Source organism: Chelonia mydas, chromosome 2, assembly GCF_015237465.2.
Source record: "Chelonia mydas isolate rCheMyd1 chromosome 2, rCheMyd1.pri.v2, whole genome shotgun sequence".
Lineage (NCBI taxonomy): Eukaryota > Metazoa > Chordata > Testudines > Cheloniidae > Chelonia > Chelonia mydas.
Window position 1 is genome coordinate 241,137,636 of NC_057850.1, and position 12,674 is coordinate 241,150,309.

General features: G+C 46.3%; 1 protein-coding gene across 4 annotated transcripts in view; it reads left to right on the forward strand.

Annotated features, from left to right (window-relative positions):
* NCAPG2 (non-SMC condensin II complex subunit G2) overlaps positions 1-12,674 on the forward strand; it is a 116,954-nt gene that overhangs the window by 80,422 nt on the left and 23,858 nt on the right. For 3 of the 4 annotated variants that reach the window (XM_043541550.1, XM_043541549.1, XM_007054114.4), the window contains exons 20-22: positions 22-138; positions 223-369; positions 9,925-10,024. In XM_043541550.1, the coding sequence (XP_043397485.1) occupies positions 22-138; positions 223-369; positions 9,925-10,024 (364 nt within the window). Of the gene's footprint in view, positions 1-21; positions 370-9,924; positions 10,025-12,674 lie in introns of all 4 variants that reach the window. The other variant, XM_043541548.1, reaches the window with a different exon arrangement.

Here is a 12,674-nt window from a genome sequence, read left to right on the forward strand (position 1 = left end):
CTATAAGTTATAATATTGCAGGAGATGCTTGGCTCGATTATGAAAGCAACTGGTGCAGGGTCTCATAGCTTCAATCAAGCAACTGCCATAAGAGCCTTCACCCTCTACTGCAGATTAAGTATTCATCTTCAGCACAAGGTATTGTTTTTTAAGGAGGTATTCGTGAGGGAAAAAGACCATTATCAAGCTCTGTTTTTATTATTGTTTGTTTTTCTTGCACAGTTTTCTTCTGAAGGAAAAGTTTACCTTTCACATTTGAAGGAGACAGGTGCTTGGATAGAAAGTCATGTTCTACCTTCTATTCTAATGCATGAACAGGAGGAGAATGTTCTAGAGCAGTACACTGAAGTTTCTCAGCTAATCATCCAGGTTAGAGGTCTCTTTATAATTACTTCAAATGGAATTGACAGTAGTATCTATTTTTTACAATTGTTTTTAAATGCTTTATTTATATGATTTTTATGGTTTAGGTACAGTAATTGCATCCCACTAGTCCAGTGTCATAGCAGTATTTAAAGTTTGGCGCCTACGCCAACTTCCAAACAGTGTGTACATCAACCATACACTTGAGAAGGAGAAATCAAATGAATAACTACAAAATGGGAAATAACTGGGTAGGCAGTAATCCTGCTGAAAGTGATCTGGGGGGTATAGTGGAACACAAATTGAATATGAGTCAGCAATGTGATACAGTTGTGAAAAAGACTAATATTCTGAGGGTTTATTAACATGAGTGTAATTTATTACCACAGGAGGTAATTATCCCTCTTTACTCAGAACTGGGCGAGGCCTCAGCAGGAGTACTGTGTCCAATTCTGGGTGCCTCACTTTAGGAAAGATATGGACAAATTGGAGAAGGTCCAAAGGAGAGCAACAAAAATTATAAAAGATTTTGACAATCTGACGTTTGAGGATAAAAATACTCAGGGGCAGAGGGTAGGGATAGGATACAGAGGGCCCTAGGCAAATTAGAGGATTGGGCCAAAAGAAATCTGATGAGGTTCAACAAGGACAAGTGCAGAGTCCTGCACTTAGGATGAAAGAATCCCATGCACCGCTACAGACTAGGGACTGAATGGCTAGGCAGCAGTTCTGCAGAAAAGGACCTGGGGTTACAGTGGACGAGAAGCTGGAGATGAGTCAACAGTGTGCCCTTGTTGCCAAGAAAGCCAATGGCGTTTTGGGATGTATAAGTAGGGGCGTTGCCAGCAGATCGAGGGACGTGATCGTTCCCCTCTATTCAACATTGGTGAGGCCTCATCTGGAGTACTGTGTCCAGTTTTGGGCCCCACACTACAAGAAGGATGTGGAAAAATTGGAAAACGTCCAGCGGAGGGCAACAAAAATGATTAGGGGACTGGAACACATGACTTATGAGGAGAGGCTGAGGGAACTGGGATTGTTTAGTCTGCGGAAGAGAAGAATGAGGGGGGATTTGATAGCTGCTTTCAACTACCTGAAAGGGAGGTTCCAAAGAGGATGGATCTAGACTGTTCTCAGTGGTGGCAGATGACAGAACAAGGAGTAATGGTTTCAAGTTGCAGTGGGGGAGGTTTAGGTTGGATGTTAGGAAAAACTTTTACACTAGGAGGGTGGTGAAACACTGGAATGCGTTACCTAGGGAGGTGGTGGAATCTCCTTCCTCAGATATTTTTAAGGTCAGGCTTGACAAAGCCCTGGCTGGGATGATTTAGTTGGGGATTGGTCCTGCTTTGAGCAGGGGGTTGGACTAGATGACCTCCTGAGGTCCCTTCCAACCCTGATATTCTAAGATTCTATGACCTGATAAGTCTTGAAATATGTTACTCCTGGGGGAATTCTGCGCCAAAAAATTAAAAATTCTGTGCACAATATTTTAAAGTTCTGCATATTTTATTTGTAAAAATAGTACAATATAATCACACCAGTTTCAATTATTTTGGTAATTTGTTTCAAAATACCTGTCAATAAGTATGTCTGTAACAATGCAGACAACGAAAAAGATTCAGGAAATGTTTTTTGACAAATAGATCCCTTACTAGGCATAATATAGAACTCTGAATAATAGTTCATTTAAATTACAATACAGAACCATATTTCCCACACCACTCAGAACCAGCGCAAAGGCTTGGAGAAGTCCAGGGTAACGGAGGAGCTGAGGGAGAGGGAAGTAATTGCTGGGAAGGAGCCTGGGTGTGAAGTTGGAGGGTTGTTGGGTGTGAGTGGGAGAAAAATGGAAGGGTTTTTTTGGGGGGTGGGATAGGGAGGCATAGTTAGGGAGCCTCCCTCACGCCGACCTTGGCTGACCCCTAGCCTCTCCCATTCAGTTAGGCACATCTGCTCCTGTCTCCATGTGTCCCTCAACCCCCCCAATCCTCGTGTCCTTGCATCCCCCACTCAGCCACCTCTCCTCCCCCATCCCCATGTGTTCCTGCACCCCCTTTCCCATTCCAACACCATGCCCCATGTGTCTCTGTGCCCCCACTCAGCCACCCCTCTTCTCCCATGTGGTCCTGCACCTCCTCCCCCATCCCCATTTGTCTCTGTGCACCCACTCAGCTACTGCCCTTCCCCCATCCCCATGTGGTGCTGTACCCCCTTTTCCCTGTTCCCATGTGCCCATGCGCCTCCACTCCCATTCAGCCCCAGTCCCAGTTTGTCCTCCCCCAATAGCCCTTAAGAATGGGACCCTCTAGCAGTCCCATGTGACTTACACTGTCTGTTCCCTCATATCCCCTGTCTCCTGACCAGGCCCCACCGGCAGGGTGCTGTCTTCTCTTCCCTGTCGGCAGTTGGGGCTGGCCCAGGAGAGGCTACTCTGTTCTAGTGCTACAGTGGCCACTGATGGGCAAAAAGCGTAACTGCAGCAACTTTCCAGAAGAAATTACTTTCTGTAAAAAGTTTTTCGCTCGGCACATGAATTCTGGGCATGTGCAGTAGCCCAGAATTCCCACAGGAGGAAATATGTTAGGGTCTGTTATAAAGAGGACTCTGAACAGTTGTTTTCCATGTCCTCTGAAGGTATGACAAGTATTAATATGCTTAATCGGTGGCAAGGGAGATCTAGGTTAGATATTCGGAAAAGCTTTCTAACTATAAGGGTAGTTAAGCTCTGCAACAGGTTTGCAAGGGAGGTTGAGGAATCCCCATCACTAGGGACTGTAAAAACAAGTTAGATATGCACCCGTTGTGGATGGTCTAGGTATGCTTGGTTCTGCTTTAGCACGGATGGACTAGATGAACTCCCAAGGTCCCTTCTAGACCTATATTTCTATGATTCTATAACCCTTTACCTGGCTATGGAGTTGTGTGCCCTATATAGCTGAGAGGAAGGATTGGGTTCATGAAAATTTCATGCTTTATTTGTTGGATTTTCTGTGGCACTCATCACCAAAATATCTGTGCACCTCATAATGACCTTGTGAGGTAGGGAAGTATTGCAAAACCCAGATCTCATACATCTCAGTCCAGTGCTGTAGCTGCTTGAATGATGGGTACTTTATTATGTCATACCCTGTTTTAATTATTTTATAGCTTTTTTTTTTAAACTGCATTCCCTTGTTTAAATGCAGCAGCATCATACTGTCAAGCACAACAACTGTGAAAGAATATACATATTAGGTATGTGGCCCCCATTACTATCGTACCTGAGCACCTCACCATCTTTAATATATTTATCCTCACAGTACCCCTATGAGGAAGTGTGACAGACTTGCCCACTTTCCTAGAGGAAGTCTGTGAAAGAGAAGGGATTTGAACTTAAGTCTCCAAAGTCTCAGGCTAATGTGCTAACCACTGACCCATCCTTCCTCTCAATCTCTGTTTCACCATCTATTAAATGGGATAATTTTTGTAAAGGAGTATATTCATTCATGTTTGTATGGAAAAAATTATATAAAAAAGCCAAGTGGTAAACAGTATTTATACCTACAAAGATGTTGATGACTGCTAGTGGGAGAATACTGTGAAAAGGATTTTTATTCATATTTAATAAGAATGTTCCAGAGCACAAGAATTTGGTCAAGGATTTTAAATATCATTCTTCTTCAAGTGATAGCACATGTCCATTCCACTTCATATGTGTGCACCCAATGCACTGTTGTTGGAGATTTTTTCCTCAGCAGTACCTATCCAGGCAGCAAATGCGCCTTCTGTCTCCTCATGCTGGCTGTGTGATGGTATAAAGGGCAGAGTTGCCCCTGACCCTCCTCAGTTCCTTCTTACTGCCCCTGACAGCTATTGGAGTGTTCTTCCTTGCTAATGCAAGTTTTTCCTTATTCTTAGCGTTGTATATAGTTGGTACTCATTAATAGTTGTAGTTTGAGTAGTAGGATAGTTTTTAATATTAGATTTCTGCTATACTTTTTTTTTCACTCTGCAGCTCCCGCCTTTTGAGTACTGGTGCCGGGGCACCCTCTGGCTTCACGTCCTGTGGTGCTTGCACGAAGCCTATGCCAGTTAGTGACCTGCACTCCAGGTGCCTGAGGTACCTAGGAGAAACTCATGTCCGAGACAGGTGCTAAATCTGCAGAGCCTTTAAGCCCAGAACTAAAAAAAAAAATAGGGAGGTCAGACTAAACACCTTCTGATACAGGCAGCCCTTTGTCCACCCTCAGGGCCTCCCGATTTGGGGTGTGTAGCAAGCACATCTGCTTCAGTTGGGAGTATTCCCCCTGTCTCGGCAGAGTTTCAACACTGATCTCTTTCTCTGGTACTGAAGAAGCCGGAGATTGAGGACCCTGACACCAAAACCCAGGAAGAATGCAGAAAAAGCAAATAGAGTGCACTTGGTTGAGGCACACTTCCTGGCACACATAGTGCCTCAGAAGTCGTTCATTGACTCTTACCCCGATATTAGCCCTGTTGAGACTGACCTTTGTGGCTGCACCATCTAGTTCAAGGTGCAGTCTTCGTTGGCTCTACAGCAAAAGGAGTCTGTCCTGGGGCCAGGAACACCTGAGGCATGTGATCTGCTGAGCTTCTCAGTACTGGCTTTGCCAGTGATTCAATAATCTTCATGCCCAGTACTAATAGTCACTTGTTAGGATTTGCCAGCTACTGGAGTTCAGCACCCAGTACCATGGGCACCTCCAGATACTGTAGTACCTCCTTGTTCAGTGCCATCAAGAGGTAAATGACCATGATTTCACCAGTGCTGTTTTCTCCAGACTTCTGGCACTGACAAGAACCACACCTCCTTGGTCAGATGATTCTGGTTCATTGTCAGAGTCAGAAGTGGGCTCTTATGTCACGGCTTTGTCACATTAACCATCACTCTTCTCTGAGGAGTTTCCACCCTGGTATCCAGTGGAAGCCCCCCATTCACCAGCTGGTAGAGACCTTTGGTCAGGAAGAAATTGTGGCCCGGGACCCTATCAGTGGCCGTATTGGAACCCTTGCAGGTTTTCTCCTGCCTCCAGATCACCTTTGCATCCTCTCCTCTCTATTTCTCCAGTAGGTGTCACGATGCTACTGCAAGAAGCTGTTCCCAGTACTGGGCTCAGTGCCAAAGAGGAGTAATCTGCTCAGATGAATCCCCCCTTGCAAGAATTGGAGGAGATTGCACCTCAGCCAGCCTTGGCTTTCTCCTTCTCATAGCCAGATGATGTAGTTGTGTTGGAGGGCTCCTTACCTCCACTGAATGATTCTAGAGTCCACCAGGACCTTCTACAGAATGTGGCTTCTGCCACAGATATTCAGGTGTAAGTGGATCAAGAGGTCTCACAGATAAGTTATTAATTTGGGATCTGTGGGACCTTCTCAAGTGGTGCTCCCAACAAATCAGTCTATTCTGGAGCCTACTAAAGTTCTGTGGCAAATTTCTTCCCTACTACCTATGCTGAAAAGAATTGAGTGGAGATATTATGCTCCTTTGCAGGAGTTTTAATGTTTTTACGCCTCTCCCCACCCCGTTGCTCTCAGGACCTTTGGCGGGCTCAGTTAACAATGAGGGACAGTGCAGGGTCAGCAAGCACCTACCTCAAAATCAAAGGATGTGAAGAAGCTTGTTGATCTTTTTTGGAAGGAACTTTATTCAGCAGCTGGACTACAGCTCCGGATCACTAATCAGCAAGCTTAGCTGGGGTGTTCTGCTTTTTTCCCTCTGGGACAATGTTTTAAACTTTATGAACAAGTTGCCAGAGGAGGCAAGACAAATTTTCTGGCTTTGGTGGACGAGAGGAAAATGGTGACCAGGACCTCACTTCAGGCAACATTAGTTCTTCTTTGAGTAGTGTCCCTGTGAGTGCTCCAGTTTTAGGTGGCAGTGCGTCCTGGCGCTATCGATCGGAGATTTATGGTAGCAGTGTCTACGTGGGTTGTGCGTGTGCAGTAGGTATCTCGTGGTGCCATTGGTGCTGTGTGTGGCATGCACACGACCTGAGCCCTCCAGTTTCTTCTGAACCATTCTCGGCCGAAGACGGAACGAAGGGGCAGTGTTAGCACTTCTCCCTAAAACTATTAAGAAATAGCTTTTAGATAGATATTTAGATAAGTTGTTATAGAGTTAGTTAGTGTCAGTGTTGGGGGGGAAAAAAGGTCTTGTTAGTTCGTTAGACAAACCCTCCCTGAAGGGACGGTTACTAGTTAAAATGCCTGGGTCTCCAGGCTTCAAACGATGTGGCTTCTGCCGTGATGCCATGCCCATTTCAGACGGACACTTTTTATGCATATGCTGCCTGGGTGAGGGGCATATTCCCCAGAAATGCCCCCACTGCAGCAACCTGAAAGCTGGAGCCCAACGGAACAGGGATCTCCGGCTTAAAATGATCTTAATGGAGAAGTCCCTCCAGCCTGAGGCAGACAAGCAAACAGCCTCTCCAGGCAAACCTCAACTACTACACAGAGTAGTGGTAAAAATCAAGCAGGCTCAATCTCAAGTGATACTCGTAGCACCAGTGTGGCCTTGCCAACATTCATTCTGCTGAACCTCTCAACCAGGGATCAGTTGACATTGCTAGTGGACCCAGATCTCACAGGACCTGTTACCCGCACAATCTAGGGCAACCCACCTTCACCCTACCGTGGGCTCAAGGAGTAACCCAGTTAATTTAGGCACCCCACCCTTTCCTGTCCTAGGTTCAGGGGACAAGGGCGTATGTGGGTTTGTGGGTCCTTTTACTAGTGAAAGAGCCTTGCACAGTAATATCATAGATCAATTATTAATAAATATAGGTTAACAGAATACACATGCGAAGCATAGAATACTCACCGCTCCCAACAAGGCTGTCAAACTTTTCTTGATGGCCAGTCATGATCAGGTCATCTGGGGCTCCAGCTTCTGAACGGTGTGGTCAGCAGGGTGTGATGGTTTTGGAAGCTCTGACCTTGGGCTATGTCCCGGAGTTCGGTTCCAAATAACTTCCCGTTGGCCCCCAGTTTATATAGTTAAAACTTGGGTCCTACTTAGCAATCCCTTAACCAATCATTTTAAACTGAAGTACTACAAAACAATATTTTTCACCAATCCTAGCCTACTACCTAAAAGTTCATTTGTTTTTGTCAAAATGTAAATTAAAGAACACACAGTGATAACTATAGGTAAACAAATGGAAGTATTACAAATTTAAAAACAGACAAAAGCAATAAATTGTATCTTTTCAACTGAAACTGCTGATAAGTGGTGTTGCCAGGTAGTGTCATCTTGCAAAGTTTTCTTTACACACCTTAAGATTTGTCTGTCTGGTCACTATTTGTGCTATTAGGGCAGAAATGCTTCATAAAAACCCAATATTATTATTTTCGTTCAGTTTAGATGGGATGTGACTCCCAGCTTCTTAGCTCATAGCTACTGCTGTCCTACTATAGCAGCTGCTGCTGCTGCTTACTGCAGAAGGGCCTTGGCCTACAGAACATGGTCACCATAACTGGGAGGCCCTTCACCTCACAGCCTAGATGATCCATGGTTAAAACCTCAGGAGGAAATATGTTCAAAGGAGGTACAAAACGTCCTCTTAAATAATAGAAAATCTTCTAATAGGTATACTTGCCTGGTCAAGTGGAAGAGATTCTCCGTCTCGTCCCAGCAGAAAGGCATTCACCCAATCCGAGCTCCGATACAACATGTGCTAGACTATTTGTTATAAATGAAACAGCAAGGCCTTGTCATTAGTTCTACTAAGGTTCACCTAGCAGCTATCTTGGCTTTTCACCCTCCAGTTGATCAGTCACTTTTCTTCAGTCCCATGTTGCTCAGGTTTTTGAAGGGTTTGAACAGGTTATATCTCCAAGTAGAGAGGCTCCTGTTCCCCCTAGGGTTTTGAAACGGGTTTTAACAAAACTAATGGGTCCATCCTTTGAACCGCTGGCTACGTGTTCATTGCTCTAAGTCTCGCTGAAAGTAGCATTTTTGGTGGTAGTCACCTCAGCCAGGAGAGTGGGTGAATTAACGGTTCTGGTGTCTGACCCTCTGTATACATCAATCAGGCAATATATTTACTAAATTCACCAACATGATCACAAAGGGGAGTGTGTTAGTGTTTTACTTGGACAGAACTAAACTGTTAGATCGTCCTCGCAGTTGTTTGTGGGAATTGCAAACAGAATGAAGGGCTTTCTCGTTTGTTCTCAAAGAATCTTGTCCTGGATTCCTTCCTGTATCCATTTGTGCTATGTCATGGTTACTGTAACTCCACCAAATAGGATGATAGCACATTCAACCCCATCGCAGGCAGCCTCTGCAGCCTTTTTAGCCCATGTGCCTATTCTGGATGTTTGACGAGCTGCAGTTTGGTCTACAGTACCTACATTTGCCTCTCATGCTATCTCCCCACGGTCTACAGATGATGCCAGATTTGGATTGTGTGGTCCTTCAATTGTTATTCAGATAGACTCCAATCCGACCTCCAGATCAAACTGCTTGTGAATCACCTGACGTGGAATGGACGTGCTATCACTCAAAGAAGAAATGGTTACTAACTTGTTCTGTAACTGTCCTTCGAGTTGTTTCGCACATGTCCATTCCATGACACACCCTCCTTCCCCTCTATATTGGAGTCCGTCGAGTAAGAAGGAACTGGGGGATCAGGGAAAAATCTCTGAGAACAGTGCACTGGGTGCACGCACATCTGAAGTGGAATGGACATGTGCAACACAACTTTAAGAATAACAGATACAGAACAGGCTAGTAACCTTTTGTCTCATAATAGGGGTTTTAAAAAAGTGAAATTACCAATGGATCAAATTGGTCATGACTTCAGGTATCCCAAATTTATCCATTCCATAATACAAAATTACACCTTCACCTTCTGAGAGCACCACGGTGTGCCTAAGCAAAATTGGTAAGTGGATGCAGGCTTTGTTACTCTTCTGAGATATTATGGGATATTCTCCTAGTGAAAAAGCTGACAGATAGAGGAATAGTGGGGGTTTTTAATATAAATCTGACTGTTTCTGGACTATGAGAGAGACAAAAGAAAGACTTGGGAAATACATACATTTTGTGCTACTGTAAAACTTTTACAGTCTTTAGCTTCTGTTTTAGTGCTCTTGCTCTCTCTAATTATTAGATGTTAACTTCCGCTCCTATATATGCTCTCACACCAAAAAGTTACAATACTGTAATGTTATATTACATTTTTTTCTTTGTATTTATTCAGGGCAGGTCTACACTTAAAATGCTTCTTCCATCAGCACAGTTAATCCACCTCCATGAGAGCTGTTAGCTATGTTAACAGGGGAAGACATTCTGTCAACATAGTGCTCTCAACACGGACTTACGTTGGCATAACTGCATTGCTCGGGGTGTGGATTTTTCACACCCTTGAGCAACATGGTTATAACGATGTAAGTTTATAGTTTAGACTGGCCTCAGTCTGAAAAATATTAAATACAAATGTTTTTTAAAATTCCTAACTTGATTTGCTGTTTTTATTATTTTTAGCTAATACTAAAATATTTCTCTTAAATATAATCTAGGGTTGATGCATTTTTCCTTCTCTCGTCTAGGCATATCTGAAAGTGTGTAAGGATGCTATAATGGTTGGCCTTGGAGATTCAGAGTTTCAAGCACACCTTTTAGATGTTACTCTTTCAATTATGCAAACAGGTACACTCTAATAACAATGTTTGTAGTAATCGCTTCTTCCTCTGTGCTGCTGTAAGGGGTGTTTTTTCCTCACATACTCTCTTCCTCTCCCAGAGACTCCTGGTTGCTTTAAGGAGAAGAGTTAGAGAATACATTTCTGCTACATTAGCATAGCCTCTGCCTCTGCTTTGGATCTTCTTCCCCCATGAACAAACTCCAGTGTGTGCCTCTGCTGATGTTCGTAGCTTCTGCTAGCAGCAATAGTGTGAATCAATGTGACATGATTCTTGAGTTTCTTCTTTGAGTGCTTGATCATGTCGATTCCATTCTAGGTATATGCACCCACACATGCACAGTTGTCGGAGACTTTTTGTTTCAGCAGTATCCATTGGGCCGGCTGTGGTGCCCTCTGGAGTGCCATGCTCATGCGGCAGTATATCAGGTGCCGGCGGCCCGACGCCCTCTCAGTTCCTTCTTACCGCATGTGACGGTTGTTTGGAGCATCTGGTCTTGCTTAGCAAGAGCATTAGCAGTTCTTCACTGTTCAGATCATTCTCCTTTGTTATTGAGTCAGCGATTAGTTAGCTGTTAAGTGTTTCAGTAGTGTTTTAGTAGTTAGTCTCGGGTGGCAGTTTGTCCTGGAGCAGGGCATGCCCTGCTCCCCATGAGCTTCAAGCCGTGTTCTGAGTGCAGCTGGTCGATGCCTATCAGCAACTCTCACGAGAGTTGTCTGAAGTGCCTGGGGGAATCCCAGAAAAGACAAGTACTGGAGCTTCAAAAACTTTAATTCCCAAACTCAAAAAGAGCGGGACATTCAATTAGGGGCCCTCCTCATGGAGGCTGCTCTGTGCCTGGCATCAGAGCCCCCACGCTCGGACTCCACGCCCAGTACTTCAGCGTTAGCACGCAGTGCACTGCCAGCACCGGGATCTGCCCAGCACCATTCCCCCTCACCGGTACCAAAGAAGCAGTCTAAGTCGTCTGGTCGGCAGGCACCGCACAAGAGAACTTTGGGCAAAGGACCCGAGTTAGGTCTCGTGCCCGCAACAGAGGCTCTGGGGGTACCGCTGTGGTCAGACCCCGTAGCCGAGCCTGAGACGGGCACGGTAGCCAAAGAATAGTTAAGCCGACCAGCACCGTAGATGCCTGACCGCATGGTAGATCCCACCAAGACACCAGCTCAGATGACCACTCCAGTGATGGGACCGCCCCTAAAGGCAGTGGAACTCCCCCAGACCTCAGGCGTTGTTCCCCTTCGCCATGGCCGAGGACCCCAGTGCCACAACCCCGGTTTCCGGCCAGAAGGTGCAGATCTCTGACACCACGGTCTCTGCCTACAAGACATGGAACTCAAGAGTCGCGATGCTGATCCCCATACTTCTGGTAACGACGGTCTTCCTGCCAGAGATCGCCACGGCACTGGTCGCCTCACAGATCTCCCAGTCATCGGTCCCCATCAACACAAGACCATTCCTCGTTGTGGCACTATTCACCGGGCCCCCGGTACCGTTCTTTGGACAAGCACTGGCCCTCGTCTTCCCCATACCGGTCGCCAACAAGTCAGTCGACAGACTCGGGTTTCCACAGCCCCGCCCTGGTCACCAGAAGGGAAGTGGTCCGGGTCAGAGGGACAGTTCAGCTCTTCCCCTGTACGGGGCGAATTGTCTCCCAGCCAGGAGCCTGCTAAGGCACCTGCGGCCCCAGCATGGGCTCAAGGGCAATGGCCTGCCCAGTGGCAGTTCTGGAACCCGTGTGGGGTTCTTGTTATGCCAGCTCCCTGCTCCGACTGCTCCTCCCAGGCTATATCAGACAAGCTGCCTCCGACACAGCCAGCACCAGTGTTGAAACAAGGGGCCAAATCCGAAGCGGTGACTCTGCGGGAGGCCCCAGCAGCCGCAGAGCAGTCTCCGACGCAGCAAGAGGACACCCCCCAACCTCCGGCGGTGCAGTCATCCTCCTCATCCCTGGACGAGGCAGTGGCAGGGCCCTCGCAAACCTGTAGCCCCCTTTTCCCCCCATTACTTAAGGGAGCACCAAGCCCTACTTAAAAGGGTGGCAGCCAATCTGAACTTGGAGGTCGAGGAGCTAGCTGAGGCACCCAGTGACCTCTTCAATGTCATTCCCTCCTCTACCCCAACCCGGTTCTCATTGCCTGTTCACCCAGGGGTCCTAAAGATTGCCAAGTTGGTGTGGCAGACTTCATCTTTCATTCCTCCCACATCCAAGAAGGCGGAAAAGAAGTACTATGTCCCCACTAAGGGGTTTGAATTCCTATACACGCACCCTCCTGTGGGGTCCCTGATTGTGTCCACTGTCAATGAAAGGGCTAGGCAGGGCCAGGCAAGTGGCACCCCCAAAAATAAAGATGCCAAAAGACTGGACTTATTTCGCAGAAAAATGTATTCAACAGCAAGCCTCCAGTTTAGGGTCTCTAACTATCAGGCCCTACTTGGCAGATATAATTTCAACCTGTGGCACTCCGTCAGCAAGTTCACAGAGAGCCTCCCACCGGATCATGCGCAAAAATTTGCCACTCTGATAGAAGAGGGCAAGGTGGTAGCCAAGAGTGTCCTCCAGATGGCCTAGGATGCCATGGACTTGCATCCAGGGTGGTTGCCTCTGCAATAGCCATGAGACGTAGATCCTGGTTACGGACCTCCGGGCTGGCTCA